This window comes from Pseudorca crassidens, chromosome 14 (assembly GCF_039906515.1).
Source record: "Pseudorca crassidens isolate mPseCra1 chromosome 14, mPseCra1.hap1, whole genome shotgun sequence".
Classification (NCBI taxonomy): domain Eukaryota; kingdom Metazoa; phylum Chordata; class Mammalia; order Artiodactyla; family Delphinidae; genus Pseudorca; species Pseudorca crassidens.
In genome coordinates, this window is record NC_090309.1 from 67,753,445 (window position 1) to 67,771,129 (window position 17,685).

Sequence of the window (17,685 nt, forward strand, 5' to 3'; positions counted from 1 at the left end):
GTGAATGGCAGATCCGCAGACACAGCACTCGAACCCAAGTCGGTCTGACTCCAGAACGACTAAACTCAACTGTCAACCGGCCCCAGGTCTTCATTCAACTGGTAGTTATGGAACGTCTGATAAACGCTGCCTGCCTGTAGCCCCGTGCAGTTCTCAAAGCAATTTCAAATACATTTCCTCATTTCATACACACAGTAGCCTGTGAAGCAGGTCAAGTAGTAACATCACCTGCCTTTGCAAGGAAGCTGTAATTACAGATGGAAATGAAGGCTGGGACCTTCCCGGTGTCTTGCTCAGGATCGCATAGTAGTGGATGGTAGAGGCTGCCTGGCCTCCCACGCTGCTGTACCTGCCATCTCTCAGGGGGTTCCGGGAGGCCCCATGGTTAGGGCATGGCGGGCAGAAGGTGTAGACGCTGCCGGCAGCCGCCCTCTGGCAGAGAGCGAACTGTGGATAGGAGACTCAGGATAATTCCCAGGACGAGTGTGACCCCCGATGCGCCCATGAGGCGAGCACTCACTCCCCTGCGAGGCTGTGAAAAGAAAGGGCTCAGAACAGTGCAGTGGGGGTGAAGCAAGGAAAAAGCCGGGCCCTGGAGGAAAGGGAGGGTCGGCTTGGCTGTAGAGGGACTGGTGAGCTGTCCTGGCGGAGAACTGGTGAGACCAAAGGAGGGAGATGGAAGCCACCAGGGTCCAGGGGATGAGGGTGGGGTGTGCAGAAGAGAGGACCCAGGGGGACCATCTGGGCCGAGCCAGGTCCCCTGGGCTGGACTTGACCTGTCTCCTTCTCCAGCCACCCCAGGCACCCAGACCACCTGCCCATCTCAGGCCCTCCCAGCCCCGAGTCACTTTTTCGGTGCCCCTACCATCACTCCAATTGCTCTGTTTAGAGGAGCAAAAACCAGCCAGGTGTCACTAGGAAATGGTGTAATTAGCACTTACCGCTGACGATTTCATTCTTTTTTTTTTTTTTTTTTCTTTTTTAAACCCTGGACATTTTTCATTCGCTAATCATCTCTCAGTTCAACCAGCACAGAGCTGCACGCGATTTACCTTTTGATGTTCACAGAAGACAACTCTTGAATTTCAAAGAGCCGGCAGGGATTTGGGGAGATCGCGTGCAGAAGCTACAGCCGTAATCAAACCTCATTAGAGGGTATTCTTCCAGCAACTTTTCCCTCTCTCTCAGCCTCGCTCTCCCCATCCCACTCTGATTAGAGGGCTGGTTGTTGGGTTTGGTGTGTTTCCTTTCGGATGATTGTGGCGAGGGTTCCCTCCCACCACCTCCTGCCTGCCCTGTCCCCACCTCCCAACAGCGGGCTCAGGGCTTGGGGTTGGGGTTCCTCTCTCCCCCTCACACTAGTTGCCATGGTGAGAACTACGGTTTCATGAATAAAGGTAGCTCCAGGCGAAGTTCTCCTCCTGGAAAGTCTCTGCATCCTGCTTAGAAAGGACAGCTCACCAGAAACAGGGCTCAGGTGCACACACGCCTCCTCCAGCGCCCATCTGAACCCTGTCCTCAATACACGCAGGGCGCTGGGTGCCCCACGGTGGGTGGTGTGGCCCGGGAATGTTTCTGAGGAACCGTGCAGTTTGGCATGTTCAGGAGAAGCAGGATCCAGCCATCTCAGGCCTGAAACCCAGAATGAACCCAGAAACCTAACCTTGCCCTGTGGGTACAGATCCACAGCACAGGAGAGGAAATGAAGTCAATTCAAAAGTCGCCACTGATGCACAGAACAGTAATAATTGCTACACTTTTTATCACTGTTACCAGCAGACACTGTGCTAAATGTTTTAGAAACATTCTCCTTTAATTCTCCCAACAGCCCTGTGAGTGATAGGTGCTATTATTATCCCTGTTATACAGATGGGAATACTTTACTGCACAGAGCAGTGAAGTAACCTGCCCAAGGTTACACAGCCTGTAGTAAGTAGCTCCTGGACCACAGGCTTCTCACAGAGCTCACATCTCCTTTGATCCTCATCATACACCCGGCGCCCAGCACATAGTAGGTGTGCACTAAATGGAGTGAATGGTCATGGGCCAAGGCACAGCCGGACTCTGGCAGTACAGACAGTAGCTTGACAAGGCCCCTGCCGCCGGGGAGGTGGCCATTTTGATGGGCCAACAAAACCAGCCCTTGGAGTCAGGCTGGCGTGAGAGCCGCAGGAAGCTTCAGATACAAACAGCTGAGGGACCCCAGAGGAGGAAGCAGTTCATTCTCACTAAGTGGCTTGGAAAGGCGCTAGGGAGGAAGTGACATTTGAATAGATCCTTGTGGCACAGGAGGGGCATTTCACACTGGCAGCGGTAGGAGAACGGCCCTCGGTTGTAACAAGCAGGATGTCTCCAGATAAAGGCACTGGGCACGAGGAGGCTGGAAAGAGGGCTGGCTCCAGGTCGGGAAAAGCCGTGAAGAGCGTGCTGAGGGTTTGGGGTGTAGATTGTGGGGAGCCTTTTGTCAACCTATGCACTTGCATTACTGAGGAAAGTCACACGATCGGAGGTCAGATCTATGCTTCAGAAAGCCCACTCTGGAGGTCACGGGAAGATGGCCTGACAGGTCGGGCTACTGAAAAAAAACAGGCAGAAGAGGTTGGATCAGGTTGGAGGTATAAGAGGTGAAGGTGATCTGAGTGATACTTTTCAAGGAAAACCACATCTTGGTCACTGGTGTGATGCAGGATTTCGGGGAGAGGGAGGGTCGTTGAGGGTGGCACCGGATCTCTGGGTGCTAGGTGGGTGGTGGTGACATTCACTAAGACACAGCAGGGTTGTGTCCCAGTGGCTCACAGTGAGCAGTGTGACTGGACAAAGTTTTTCGGTTGTTCTGAGTTTTATTCTTCAAATGCACTGGTGTCTATTTAAAGCTCAGGTTGAGGGCTTCCCTGGTGGCGCCGTGGTTGAGAGTCCGCCTGCCGATGCACGGGACGCGGGTTCGTGCCCCGGTCCGGGAAGATCCCACATGCCGCGGAGCGGCTGGGCCCGTGAGCCATGACCACTGACCCTGCCCGTCCGGAGCCTGTGCTCCACAATGGGAGAGGCCACAACGGTGAGAGGCCCGCGTACCGCAAAAAAAATAAAAAATAAAGCTCAGGTTGATACATGTATTTGCCGCTGGAAGTCATAACGATCTTTCCTCTTTCAATCTCACAGCATATTAAACCGCACCCCTATGAATCTCCTCAAGGAAATCATATTAGTCGATGACTTCAGCAATGACCGTAAGTACCATCGCTCTCCTGTGCTGTGGACACAAATGTCTGTTCCCAGCCCCTGTGTAACCAGCAGAGGTGAGCCCACTGCTTCCCTGGGGGTGGAAGAAGCCTGGGTTTATAGTAGGTTGGAAGACATTGAGTGTCCAGGCGGGGCTCAAGGAGTACATAAACCTTACATTTGAGAAACAATGTCTTGGGTTCTCTGCCATGAGTCTTTGAGGATCTAACCAGATCAATTCAGTAGATTCTTGATGGGTTTGGTGTGTATATGCATGTGTGTCACTGCCCCCAACCTACGTTCCTGGACTTGAAGAGACCCCATACCTTCAAAGAGACCCCAAGCCCTGAAGCAGGGCCCATGACTAGAGATTCCTCACTCATATACTCTGATAATCCATCAGCCTGAGCTGAGGCCACCTACCCTCTTCCTTTCATTCCCATGGCAGGACTCATGGGGAGGGGGGTTCAGTTTTGAGGACGTCCCATCACTTGGCCATGACACAGTGAGCAGCTGCCTTCCAACCTTTCAACCACTGGTCATTACCATCCCCTAGTCATCCTGTCCAAGAACCTGGGTCCCACCCAAATTCACAGTCCAAGTCCACTTTCCCCGAGAAAAGCACGAGGGAGGTTTCAGACACCGGTGTGTTCAGTTTGACGATCAGGTACGATCATCGCAGAAGCACTGGTACACTTCAAGTACGGATATTGCTGGCTCCTCTTCCGAGAGCTGTCATCCCAGCCCCAGTACTGCTGCAGGCAGCCAGCCACATGCATGCAGAACCGCTTCTTCCCAGTGGCAAACCAGGGGAAGCAGGTGATGGCCGCTGGGGATAGCTCCGAGTCCCAGAAGAGTGGAGTCTCTCCCCACCAGCCCTGATGCCTGAAGCTGGGCGTCAGAGCCACTACCACACTGGGGTCTGCTGTAGGAAGGCTGGAAACCCACACCTCTGACACAGCCTCAGAACCTTGGAAGTCATGCACAAGTAGGTTGTGCACCAGATCCAGGGTAATCAGATCGGACCTGAGTTCTGAAATTCAGTGACCTGATCTCCCTTCCCTAGTGAGAAAGGGGTTGGAGCTGGGGAGACACTCGTCCTGCTGGGAGGTAGCTGGCACTGAGGCTGGAGACGGGAATGCTGCTGGATTCCCTTAGAAGCAGAATAGCTTAGTGGTTAGAGCATGGCCTCTGGAGCCAACTGCCTGGCTTCAAATCCGAGACCTGTCACTGACTCACTTACTAGCTGTGTGCCTTGGGCAAATTATTGACCTCTATGCGCATCAGTTTCCTTGCCTATAAAATGGGGATAACGATGATATATATGGCTTACATAAGGATGAATGTGTTAACGTATTTGAAGTGCTTAGGACAGCGCCTGGCTCCGAGGAAGCTCCTCTAAGTCTTTGTGGTCACTCTGTAGAGTCCAGACCCAAGCAGAGAGGCTGAGGTTGGCCAACCAGTGAAGCAAAATCAAAACTTATGATGTGGAGTTCAGAGCCAAGGAGTGCTGGGGCAGGCAGGCATGCCAGGGCGACCCAGGGTGAATGCCTAGGATGGGTCTCTTGCCTATCCCAGCACATTTCCCTGCATGGTGGAGAGCTGAACGAGCTCTGGGTGACGGGATACACCGGATGGATCCCCTAACAAATAGGGTCTCCTGTATTGAGTCCATGAACTGAAAGGAGACTCCAAAATTTGTCTCATCCATTCTCCGGCCTCCCAGTGGCTTTTTATCAGGCCCCATGTAAGTGAATAGGACTCTGATCATGCTTTGAATGATCTATAAAAAAGCAGAAATGTCCCCAGGTGACCATGCCAAGATTTCCCATCTGGCAGTGTTCCAGCAAGTACGCAGGTGCCACTGTGTGACTGACCTGCTCCAAAGTGGCCCCCTTGCGGCCACGTTGTATTTTGCTAACTGTGGTCAGTCAGCCCCAGCCAAAGCCCACAAACACCCTGGCTTCAAGGCAGGGCACCGTGGTTGGGGGCGGGGACGACAGGCAGGGCTGCCGCTCACCTCCACCCCCAGGCGCTCAATCCACGTGACCTCTTGTCTTTGCAGCCGAGGACTGCAGACAGCTCCTCAAGCTACCCAAGGTGAAATGCTTACGCAATAACGAGCGGCAAGGTGGGTCTGTGCTGCTGGGTGGGGCCGGGGTGGGGGTGGGGGTGGGATGCGTTTGGGCGCGTGTTCTGTGTGGTCCCAGACAATGGAGCGACGCTGGCGCCCACTCGGCCGATTGTCCCTCCTGCAGGTCTGGTGCGGTCCCGGATCCGGGGTGCCGATGTTGCCCAGGGCACCACCCTGACTTTTCTCGACAGCCACTGTGAGGTGAACAGGGACTGGCTCCAGCCCCTGCTGCACAGGGTCAAAGAGGTGAGCGAGGTGGGTTCCGTGCCCCCCACTTCCGTAAGCTCAGGACTTCACATGTGTCCTCAGTCCCTTGGGGGGTGGGTGGGACAGATTGCTATCCCCATTTTATAGATGAAGAGAATGGGGGAGAGTGGCCTTCCCCGGGGTCGCCCAGCAGGCAGCGGTGGAACAAAGCCCAGGACCTCTTCTTTGCATCACACTGTCACCCACAGCAGGCCTGCAGGCGGGGCTGCCGATGGCTGGTACATGACAGACGCAGCTTCCTGGCCAAGAGAACTGCCCAGAGTGATTTCTCCCAGATGTTAGAAAGTTCCAGAAAGGGAGTGCTGATGAGTGTCATTTGTGAAAAGGAGGCAGTGGAATTAACCAGGCCTCAAAATGCAAATCCTGAGGCTTCTGACTTATCTCCAGCCATGTGTCACCCTCATCCAAAGGCCAAGGTGGGAGCTGGGGGTGGATGCTAAGAGACCTGAATTCCTTGCCTCTGTCTGCCCTTAAATTACCCTAGAATTCTGTCTGCTTTCTCTCTCTGGGTCTCAGTTATTCCTCTTGAAATTTAAAAAAAAATTTTTTTTAATTTTCCCATCATTATTTTATATTCCCAAAAATCCATCCACCCCTCCCCTGCCTTGATCTGCAGAAAGCACTGCATGCTTAGATGCCAGTGTCTGTGACTAGCATTTATGCTGTTCATTTCCTCCCTGAGTTACTGTCTCCTGCAGCTGCTCTGTGAAGTCGGGTACTTTTAACATACCCATTTCACAGGTGAGGATCACAGGGAGAATCATATAATTGGGGCTGATATTTCCTACCTGGTACCACCAGCACCAGGGGCCTCATTGTTGCCTCAACAGCATCTCCCCTGTGCTGTGGTTATTTCCTTCTCGCTCTTGAAGGTGCTCCTTGACTCCTATTGCAAAATGTCGGTTTTCAGAGGATGAAGGAATTGAGATGTGTGAACTGCTCAGAGTACTGAGAAATCCTCACCAACTTTGTTCATCCATTGAGAGAACCTCGGTGGGTGTACAGAGTTCCCACACCTGGGCCTAGATGTTAAAACCCATCCCGTGACCACTTTCTCTGAGATCGGGAGGGCTCGTATAAGTGTGTGACATAACCAGGTGAAGAGGTCTGGATGGAGACATAGTCGGTTATGAGCAGACCATTCTGTTGAGGGGCTTGGCCCGGCGCTGGAGGCCCTTCCACGTCCTCCCCTCCCTTTGTGCGCCATCTACGAATGCAGCGAGCCCCCCCCAAGCCTAACACTCTTACAAAGCTAGACTCCTCCTCCTCCCTGCCCGTGCCCGACACGCCCACTGCTTCATCTCCCTCTAAGCCCTTCCTGTCCCTGGATGCCCTTCCCCTCCTCTCCACAACCCCCTTGCTCTCCAGGGCCTCACCCATGTCTCCCCTCCTCCAAGAAGTCTTTCCTGACTGCGTGGCCAGCTGGGATCACTCCCAGCAAGAATTGCCCACTTAGCCCTACAATTTCCTTTTCTGGGTTTAGTTCTCTGTCTCCCTTAACAGATGACAAACCCGGGGCGGCACCAATCACCTCACTGTGGTCACACAGTCAGGTGCTCAGTGTTTGGAAATGATAATAATACGAAACTAGATGCAACGGGAGGTGATAAGGTTGGAATAGGAGGAAAACGGGCTCGCTTCGTGCCTCTAAGTTAACTACCAGACATTTATCGAACACCTATTTTGGGCAGAGTTTCGAGGGAGAGTTGGGATGGACCATGGAAAAGGAATCCACACCCTGCTTTCTTCCCCAACCCGGAAACTTTTTTTTTTTTAACATCTTTATTGGAGTATAATTGCTTTACAATGGTGTGTTAGTTTCTGCTTTATAACAAAGTGAATCAGTTATACATATACATATATCCCCACATCTCTTCCCTCTTGTGTCTCCCTCCCTCCCACCCTCCCTATCCCACCCCTCTAGGTGGTCACAAAGCACCGAGCTGATCTCCCTGTGCTATGCAGCTGCTTCCCACTAGCTATCTCTTTTACATTTGGTAGTGTATATATGTCCATGCCACCCTCTCACTTTGTCCCAGCTTACCCTTCCCCCTCCCCGTGTCCTCAAGTCCACTCTTAGTAAACCCGGAAACTCTTCAAACCGTGTTGTTTAGGGTTTTCATGGAGGTTTCTTTACGTAGGCATGGTTGATGAAATCATTGGCCATTGGTGGTTGAGCTCAATCTCCAGCGTCTCTCCTCTCCTTGGAGGTGGGGGGAAAATGGGGAAGGGAATGTGAGGGGGTTGGGCGTGGGGCTGCAATTTCCAGCCCTTTAATCACATGGTTCCTCTGGGAACCAGCCCCCCCTCCTCCAAGAGTCACCTCATTAGTATAAACTCAGAAAGAGTGAAAACGGCTTATTATGAGAACAAAAGATACTCCTGTCACCCCCAATCAGTCAGGAAATTCCAAGAGTTTTAGGAGGAACAAAGGCTAAATTCCGATTTCTTTTCATATCACAATGTCACAGTATACACCACATTTTGTTTATCTACTCACCCACTGATGGACATTTGGGTTGTTTCTGCCTTTTTTACCATTGTGAATAATGCTGCTACAAACATTTGTATACAGGTTTTCCTCTGAGTACCTGCTTTCAATTCTTTGGGGTACATACCAAGGAGTGGAATTGCTGGGTTGTGTGGTAATTCGGTGTTTGACCTATAAGGACCTCCAGGCTGATGTGTCCCTGCAGGATGCTTTCCTCGGGCAGCCTTAATGAACCTGGAGGCCCTTTCCTTCCCCGTGGCGCTGAGTCCATCTCTGAAGCCCTCTTTGAAAAAATGCTCTCTTGTGTATCCCTGCACAGCAGTCCTCCTCTAGGAGTCATGCGGCCCCAAGAGTGGGCTCAGCCCCCCAGGCCAAGCTCCCAGTGCCCACCACTGTCGGACCTAAAGCTTTCATGGCAGAGGATTGCTCAGACAAACCCCAGACTGTGGTCCCACCCTCACCTGCAGAGGTTTTCACCAGACCCCGACTCTTGATAACGAGATGGTTCTGCTGAGACATCCCCTTCAGGATGGGGAATGTGGGCGTGTGTCAGCCTCTGTTTCCACGTGTCTCGTATGTGTCTCATCTCAGAGTAAAACGTGATTTGATCTTGTGAGTGGAAGTGGAAATTTTAAGCTTTAATTGGAGTTTGGGATTTTCAAAAATAGAAATAGATAAGGAAGAGGTTGGGCTTGAGCTGTCAGAAGCTGTCCTCAGCTGGTGTTTTCCACATGGAAAATCTCTTTGATTTCCCTTCCTTCCCTTCAATTACATGATGATACTTGAAACAAGCACCAAGTTGTTAGGGTTTTTTAAACAGAGGCTTCTTCCCTGCCACCCTTATCTACATATTCCTTTAGTAGGAAAAAAAGATTTTAAGAAATTTCAATCCCTGTAGCATTTGGCAAATTGATATAAATAATGGCTTACATATGCTTCAGAGCCCTTTCACATGCTTCCTTTCTTGTTCCTTCCAAAAGCCCTGTTAGGAAGGCAGGATAGTTTTGCAAATTATAATTTGCCTTTACTTCATAGATGAAGAAACAGAGTTCCTCAGAGTGTGCTGATTTGCTTAAGGTCAAACGTATTCTAGGGCTTCCCTGGTGGCGCAGTGGTTGAGAGTCCGCCTGCCGATGCAGGGGACATGGGTTTGTGCCCGGCCCGGGAGGATCCCACATGCCGCGGAGCGGCTGGGCCCGTGAGCCATGGCTGCTGAGCCTGCGCGTCCGGATCCTGTGCTCCGCAACGGGAGAGGCCATAACAGTGAGAGGCCCGCGTACCGCAAAAAAACACAAAAACAAACAACAAAAAAAACGTATTCTAGATGTCAGAACCAGAATGGGAACCCAGGTCCCTGACCCCCCTCTCGCTCCCCCATCCCTCCCTCCAGGCTAGCAGACACCCCACACTGTACTCCTCTGCTCTCCTGTCCACCACCTTCCCTAGACAGCAAGAGCTTATTCATCTTTGTACCATCCACAGTCCCTAAACCGTAGTAGGTGCTCAGTGATGCTGGTGGATGCAGTGAGTGAATGGTCGTCTCTAGAAGTTCTTTGGTTGCCCGTTTACAATGTGGTTTTAATTGTATGAGATGGTGGAGAAAGAAGAGAGGTATGACTGGAGGGGTGATTGATGGCCACGGGCTCTCAGTGGGGCTTGGGCTTGGATTTGTGTCGGGGGGGGAGGGCGTGTTGTTCTGGATCTGCCGCGGATTTCACCAGCTGCCGTTTGAGCTTACCTGTGGACCTAGCCTTAAAGATAAAGCCACGGGAGCACACAGCTGGGGACCTGCAGTGGATCTGGGCATCTTTAGGGAGAGTCCATCCATCCCTGAGCCTGTGTGAGGAGAGGCCATCCTGCTCAGCTGTAATTGATCCACCTGCTTGGCCTCTGGCCATGGACAGTGTCCTCAGAGAGAGTTCATAGCTGCCCTCTTTTAGCCAATGCCAGCTGAACACCTGCTGCCCAGCCGGCTCTGGCCTGGGGCTGAGGGATACAGAAGTGGAGCAGATATGACCGCCAGGGTCACTCAGGGAGGTTTGTGTCCTGTCTTCGAGGGGTCATGTCTAACATCTTCTGCAGCCCCCTCGTAAGGTTGGCTCCACATAGCACTTAGCCCCAAACATTCCTCTCTGCCTGTCTGGCCTCCGTGACTCTGAGCCAAGCAGCTGTCACAACCGTGTTGTGGAAGGACAGAAACCCTCAGAGCTTACAGAAGAGTACCCCAGAGTCTGTCACAGCCCTGGAGGCAGAGCCCACGGGTGGCTTCTGGGGAAGCCTGTGGCCAAGGTAAGCAACCGGCATTTTATTTTGCCTTGCAGTTTCCAAATATTGAGGAAAGATTAAAAATAAACAGTATTGCAGTTTGGGGTCCCCAAGACCACCCTCAGCTTCAGTAATTCACTAGAAGGACTGAGAACTTAGCAAAGATGCTACACACGTGGTTACTGTTTATTACCGCAAAGGGATGTGGATTAAAAGCAGCAGCGGGAAGAGGTGCATGGGGGGAGTTCCAGGCACGATCGTGCAGTTGTCCCCTCCCAGTGCTGGTGTGCGGGCAGCCCTGGCTTCCCCCAGCCAGGATGTGTGGCAACATGCACGGAGCATTGCCAAACAGGGGAGCCCACCCAAGCCTAGGTGTCCAGGGTTTTTATTGGAGGCCAGTCACAGAGACGTGGCTAATCACCGCCATGGTTTCCATGCCCCTCCAGGGGTCAAGTTGAGTTGGCACCCCGTGACCCAAGGCCGTCACCACAAACCTCTTCGTTAGCATAGACTGTCTGACGTAACCCCAGGGTCCCAGGTGAACAGACACTTTTATAGGCAGAACATGCCAAGGGCTTAGAAGTTACCTCTCAGGAGTTGAGCAAGGGCTAAACGTATCTTTAGGTTAATCCTTTATGGCACAAGGGTTTTTACCTAAAGACTCAGTGAAGCTGTAGAGGCCCAAACTCAGCAGACAAAGGCAAAAAGAGGACTTTGTCAGACCCACAGAAGAAGATCAGTCTCTGAACTTCTGAGAACATTTCAGAATTCAAGTCAGGAGAATATCTTTGGGGTGTGTCTCTGTGGAGATATTGGTGTGGGTGGTGGATGGCTGTGTGTGCGTGCAGTGTGTATATACACACGGACGCATGGTGACAGGGGCCCCAGAGCACTGTGGCAGCTGGGCAGGGGCTGTACAGGAAGCATCTGTGCACATCCCAGAGGGGGAAGCAATGCATTGAAAATGAGCATTTCCTTTCGCGGGAGCCAGTTGGCTTCAGCGGCACCTTGTCACTGTTGAGATGAGCTGTGTGTGGAGGCCAAGGGCCAAATTAAGTCTGTGAATGTCAAGGCGGGTGCTCGGTGAATCTGAGCTTAAAATTAGAAGACGGCCTTATTTATGGGAGAGATTGAATCAGGAAATTAAATGACTGCAAGAGAAACAGAAGTTCCTGCCCATGCTGACGGGGGGTGGTAGGTGCGAAGGATTGGAAAAGTGGTCCTGCCTTGTAGGCCCAGGCCTGTTGTCTCCTCCCAGCTGCTGGATCCCCATTCAGCCAGTGAGTCTCCTGGTCACAGCTCAGTTATCCTGCCCATGGGAGCCCAGTTTCCCCTCCTGCATACCAGTACGGGAGCGTTCATCCAGAATTAAGGAACATTTTAAAAACATACGCAGTGCCTTGATGGCCCCCAAGAACTGGTGAATTTGTCTCGCAGATTTTGAAACTAGCCCCTGGATGACGTTGATGCTTATCAGCGGGGTAGCCTGGGGGAAGTAGCAAGCAATGAGGCCGGAAAGCTAGAAACAGGCCTGTTTTTGATGGTCTTGGATGCCAGGCTAAGGAGTTTGAACCTTATCTTCAAGGCAATTCAGGTTTTTAGCTGTTGAGCTACAGAGTGAGATTTGAAAGACAACTCTGTCAGCCACCTGTAGAATGAAAGGGAAAGGGGTGAGGTGAGGGTGGGGAGAGGAGCTGGGGCAGGCGCGAGGGGGTAAGGGAGAGTCGGCATCCATTCAGAAAAGCAGTTGTAGAGTTCCAGTCGGCAGGATCCGTCCGGTTGATGGGCAGAGGTGTAGCTTCTGAAGGTAGCGCGGGGGAGGAAGGGGGGATATGTTGACAGAAATAGGGAACCAAGGGAAGGAGCGTGTGTGGGGAGAGGATGGTGAAGGCACCGCTGAAAGGCCGTGTGCGTCCACATGGAGGGGCCGTCCACCCGAGCCTGGAAGCGAGGAGCAAAGTCAGGGCTGGAGGTGCAGGCTTGATTCTCACAGGTGACAACTCAAGTTTGGAATCTCTGGAGATGCTACGCATCAACTTGCCCGTGAACCATAGGCATAGAAGGTAAGTGTTGGGAAATTCCCACTGTGGAGGTGTGGCTTTGCTTCTTGGAGCTGCAGGCTTGAGGCCACCTTGCTGGCTGACTGTGTCCTCTGCCTCCTGAGAGCCCCATGGCACTGAAGGACTTCAGGGGTCCCCTTCTTCCTGACGTCCCTTTCCTCAGTGTGCAGCACGCCCCAGCCAGCCTCCCCGTGTCTCCACCCTGACTACATGGCCATGAGAAGGCGCCCGGGAGTAAAGGAAAGGCTCGTAGCATTGTAGGCATCATACCTGGAGAGGTCGCAGTGTCTGTTGGCCCATTTTATAGATGAGAACATTGAGATCCAGAGAGGAAAGTTCTCATCAAGGCCCTGAACCCAGTCTCCGGCCCTCCCAGGGCGAGGCCCTACCGAGCCCTGGCCTGGCTCTCTTATGCCGCCATCTGAGCGTGCAGGCCTTCTTTTTACAGGACTACACGCGGGTGGTGTGCCCCGTGATCGATATCATCCACCTGGACACCTTCAACTACATCGAGTCGGCCACGGAACTTAGAGGGGGTGAGTGGGGCTAACACCCTTGCCCAGTGAGGACTTTCCTTTTCTCCTGGTCGTTGCTGCCAAGGGGGAAAGTGAGAAAAATCACCTAGCCCTGCATCCTGTAATGTCAATAGCTCCAGGGTGGCCCTCACCATGGGGACTGTGAATGGAAGGGCCGGGGGGGTGGCAGGTCACTCCTAGCCCCCTGAGCTCTAGCTCCAACACGGGGTCACTCCAGGGCCTGAGGATTTGAGGGAAGCAAGGGCCCCCCTCCAATGTGGGGCCTGAATTGTTCCAGCATCTCAGTATTGGGTGCCTCCCTCTCTTCAAGGCCCACCACAGTTCTGCCCAGGGCTGAATGCTGGGCTCCTCAAGAGGTGTTTGGGGTGATTCAGCCCCTCACAGACCTCCTGCTTACACGCCCCCACTCCCGAGACTCTTGGCCAAGGGCCACACTCCATAACTGTCCATCGTGTCCCCCTTGGGTCCCACTCTGGGGCTCTGTCAACTCCCACTCTTTATCCTGTGCCCTTTGTTCCCTAAGTCCACCCAGCAGAGAAGCCTCAGAGAGGCAGTAGGGGGTAGAGAAAGAAGGAAGCCGGAAGGGAAATCAGGCAGCTGTGTTGCCGACCAGCTTGGGTGAGACCTGTTATCCCTGGGACCACCTGGGAAACTGGGTACGTTCTTGAGCTTCTAGTAAAGGGACAGAATGAACAAGGTCTGCAGGTGCATCAGAGAGACAAAGTCAGCCATGTGGATGCTGTGTTTCAGGGTTTGACTGGAGCCTCCACTTCCAGTGGGAGCAGCTCACACCAGAGCAGAAGGCTCGGCGCCTGGACCCCACTGAGCCCATTAGGTGAGTCAGGGCAAGGGTTAGGGGTGGGCAGATTCATAACCACTTGGCCCTTGTCACTGTCACGTGGTATAGGGAAGCAGTCCGTGTGAGATGCTCACACGATTGGGCAGAAACCAAGAGGACCCTTTGCCAGGCCAGCACCGCCTTTGCCCTTATTTTAGGAGGTTTCTGTCCTCGTGGAGACTTCTGCTGAAGGGGTGGGGGCCGGTGGAGACCTGTGCTGAGGACTTGCCCAGCGCTGTCCACCCACGCACATGCCATGTCAATATTTACGCTTCCAGCTAAACGTTGGAGGGTCCCAGACGGTCCCGTTTGAGCCTCTGACAAGGGAAAAGATGGTTCCTTAGCCCTCAGGTGCTGGATGTCAGGATTCAGCCCAGGTAGGTCGAGTCAGCCATTGCTGTAAGTGGACGCTGCTGTCAAGGCATGGCCACTGCTATGAACACACACGACCGCCGCGTCCCACGTGAGAACACGACAGGCGCGTCAGCTCTGGGCTGCCTCTGCGGTGCTGCAGATGGCTTTGTCCTCATCTACATTCTCACTTCCAGACCCTATTGTGACCCACAGCACAGTGGCCAGATGGCCGCCTGGGGTTCAGGCCCATCCGAGGGCTCGGCGTAGAGTAGAGCACAGGGGTCCACCCAGCGGTGTCTGCATCGTGTGTGTGGCTTCAGTGTTCCCAAGACTGGAGGGTGCACGTGTCCCAGGCCTGTTGTGAACCTCCAATCTAAAACTTTCCTGCCTCCAGTGGAACATCAGGAGCCCAGCAAGTGCTTCAGGGTGTGGAGAGAAGACCACGGGACGGGGATTGCTCCTGCCGGGGTTGCAGGGATGCTCTGGGCTCTTCAGGGGCACCTCTGCAACGCGGGGCCTGCCACAGAGTAAATGTTTGATCATTTTCATTGAACTAACTTAAGTCAAACTGAGACTCAAAGGGCTGTGAAGAACTGAGTGGTGACACTCAGACAAACGGTGGGAATTGGGAGAACTTTGCAGTGGGACCTCTGTCGCATCTTCCGGCCAGTCCCTCCTCCCTTCTCCAGCTTTCATGATCTGGCGTGATGCCGAGAGGGAGGTTGGAGCCACGTGGCATGCCAGATAGTGCCATGTGCTCCTAAAGGGAGAGCAGAACCTTCTCACCATCCTCAGGACCACGCAGCACACACCAGTGCCTCGGTTACTTGCTGCCGGAAGTGTCTGATGTGGCAAGTGGACCAGGACAAAGTCAAGGTCAAGGCAGTGATGGTGCCGCTGCCTCTGGGTTTCCCTTCTCTGTCCCAGGGGTAGGGTTTTTGGGGCAGGTTCTCTTCTTGTGGGAACATCTCTGCTCCTCAGAGGACAAGTGTTTCCCAGAGGATAGTAGGGTGTCGTGGCATCGGGAGACCGAGCTTCTGACCTGCTCCCCGTCAACTAACTGTCTGACATAGAAGAAAACGCCCTTCGCCCTCTGGACCCACGGAATGAGGGCCGGGGTCCCGGAGGGCTTGCCAGCACCCCAGCCGAGCTGTTGATTCTTGCAGACATGCGTCCTTGTGCTTATCGGGTTGCTTGGCTGGACTCTGCAGCCCTTTCCTTTCCAAGTGGCTTCTCCGGAATCTCTTTCAGTGGTCAAGGGGAGAGGAGCTTGGGAGAGGACCCCAAGGAAAGAGAATGAAGATGAGGGTGTGTTTGTTTACTAGGGCTGCTGCAGCAGAGTACCACAGGCTGTGTGGCTTAAACCACAGAAACATACCGTCTTGAGCTCTGGAGGCTGGAAGTCCAAGACGGAGGTGTTGGCATTTAGCGGTCCTGGCATTCAGCGGTAACCCTGTGCATCGTCCTCTGCCCCTGTTTTCTCCTGTCCCTGTCTCCAGGATGCGTTATGGCTTTCTTCTTCAGTCATTAAGAGTTATTTCCTGGAAATTTATGGCTGTTGGCCTGACCCACAGCATCTGTTCTCCTAAACTGGGCAGTGTAGAGAAATCTATCAGAAAAGTCCGTGTCCTGCCGTGTGGGGGCAGGGTTGCTTCCTTCTGAGGGCTGTGCCGGACCTTCTCCTGGGCTTGCAGAGGGCCGTCTTCTCTCTGTGTCTCCTCACATTGTCTTCTCTTTGTGCATGTCTGTCTCTGCAACTACATGTCCCCTTTTATAAGACATCAGTCCTATTGGATTAGGACCCACCCTAATAACCTCATTTTAACTTGATCACCTCTGTAAAGACCTTCTTTTTAAATAAGGTCACATTCTGAGGTACTCAGGGTTAGGACCTCAACATGTTTTTCGGGGGATAAAACTCAATCTGTAGCAGAAGGAAAGAGAGGAAAAGAAAGAAGAGAGAGTCCAGTCTCAAGAAATGGATGTGCTGTTCACAGCTGCTGCCGCAGCCCGTCTTCTCTGCCTGGTCGGTGGCCCGTGGTCCCCGCTCCCTGTACTGGAGCTCCCAGGAGAGCCCCGCTGGGCAGGGCCTGTGGCAGAAGCCAGGGGGAGGCTCCCCAGGCCCTCCGAACAGCCGGGGTTCTGAGCAAATCCCGACTGTCCCACAGGAGGTGTGCAGACGAGCATATTAGCCTGTCTGCAGGGTCAGGAGATTTACAGTCGAAGGGAAAAGCCCTGGAGCATGTTCCTGTTTGAGGTAAGTGGACAGTATGGCCTCAAGATCAGGACCACCAGGACAGAGAACACGGCAGCAGCCCCCCTCCCGTGACTGACCCTCCTTCTTTTCCTTCCAAATGCACAGGACTCCAATCATAGCTGGAGGGCTCTTCGTGATGGACAAATCCTGGTTCGACTACCTGGGGAAATATGACATGGACATGGACATCTGGGGCGGGGAGAACTTCGGTGAGTCGCTGTCTTCGCATCCAGGGGCTAGGGTGCGGGTCTCTGTGTCATTGGACCACGTGTGCCTGGGATGAGGGCCAGGGAGATGGGGAGCAGGTCACTTCTTTGGGGGAACACCACGTGGGGTGCCAGAAGAGTGGCTGCTGGGAGGGCGGAGGGAAGGAGGGGGATTATCCATGGGGCCACATGGATGCTGCTGGGTCCACCCAGATGGACCATTAGGGGGAAGTTGAGATGCAAAAGCTGGAAAGACCAAAGGAGGAGCACCGAGTCTGAGGGCCAGAGGCAGGCTTGAGCTGGGAGTACTGAACATGGGGATTTGGAGTTGGAAGGAGACTGGGGATAAAAAGCACGAGGAGGAGGATGGACAGCAACGCCATTAACATCTGGATCACATCTGTTGGCTGGTCTAGGCGTACAGCACTCGGCACTGGGTTAGCGAGGAGGGTCTGGGTGAATGCTGCGGAAGCCCTCATCTTTCCGCGCAGAGAAAGCAGTGGGGGAGGGGGGAGGGGCTGGGTCACGTGTTCCAGAACTGTGTAAACACATGGCCAGGTGTGGCCACAGTGGTGTAGGGCTGCCATGTGCAGATACAGGAGAAAGTAGTCGGAGACCCGTCCCATCTAGATGATGACAATGACTGACCCTCCAGTTTCCTCGTGTGTTAAAAGTATAACACAGGGATGCTTTGGGGGTTGCTGTGGAAATCCGTTCAGGTAAGTCTGTAAAACCTCTGGGCACCATGTGGACACAATACACGTTAGTTACCATTTCTTCCCTCCAGCAGGTAAGACCTAAGAGGTGAACAGCCTATAAGCTACACGAGGCAGGGATTTGGTCTGTTTGTTCACGGCTATCTCCCTTGCCCAGTATGGTGCCTGCCACGAAGGAGGCTTCAGGAACTATTTGTTGAATAAACCACAGGAGAACCATTGTAAAGCAATTATACTCCAATAAAGATGTTAAAAAAAAATAAAAACATAAACCGCAAGAGAGGAAGAAGAGTCCAGGGGTGTCAGGGCCCCTTCCCCTTTCTGGGTGCCGGGGAGCGTGTT

General features: G+C 53.2%; 1 protein-coding gene across 4 annotated transcripts in view; it reads left to right on the top strand.

The window, feature by feature from the left end:
- The window catches only part of GALNT14 (polypeptide N-acetylgalactosaminyltransferase 14), a 223,771-nt gene that overhangs the window by 168,029 nt on the left and 38,057 nt on the right, over positions 1-17,685 (top strand). For 2 of the 4 annotated variants that reach the window (XM_067703338.1, XM_067703336.1), the window contains exons 4-9: positions 3,160-3,227; positions 5,285-5,350; positions 5,478-5,599; positions 12,885-12,972; positions 13,723-13,807; positions 16,527-16,630. In XM_067703338.1, the coding sequence (XP_067559439.1) occupies positions 3,160-3,227; positions 5,285-5,350; positions 5,478-5,599; positions 12,885-12,972; positions 13,723-13,807; positions 16,527-16,630 (533 nt within the window). Of the gene's footprint in view, positions 1-3,159; positions 3,228-5,284; positions 5,351-5,477; positions 5,609-12,884; positions 12,973-13,722; positions 13,808-16,526; positions 16,631-17,685 lie in introns of all 4 variants that reach the window. The other 2 variants (XM_067703335.1, XM_067703337.1) reach the window with 1 other exon arrangement.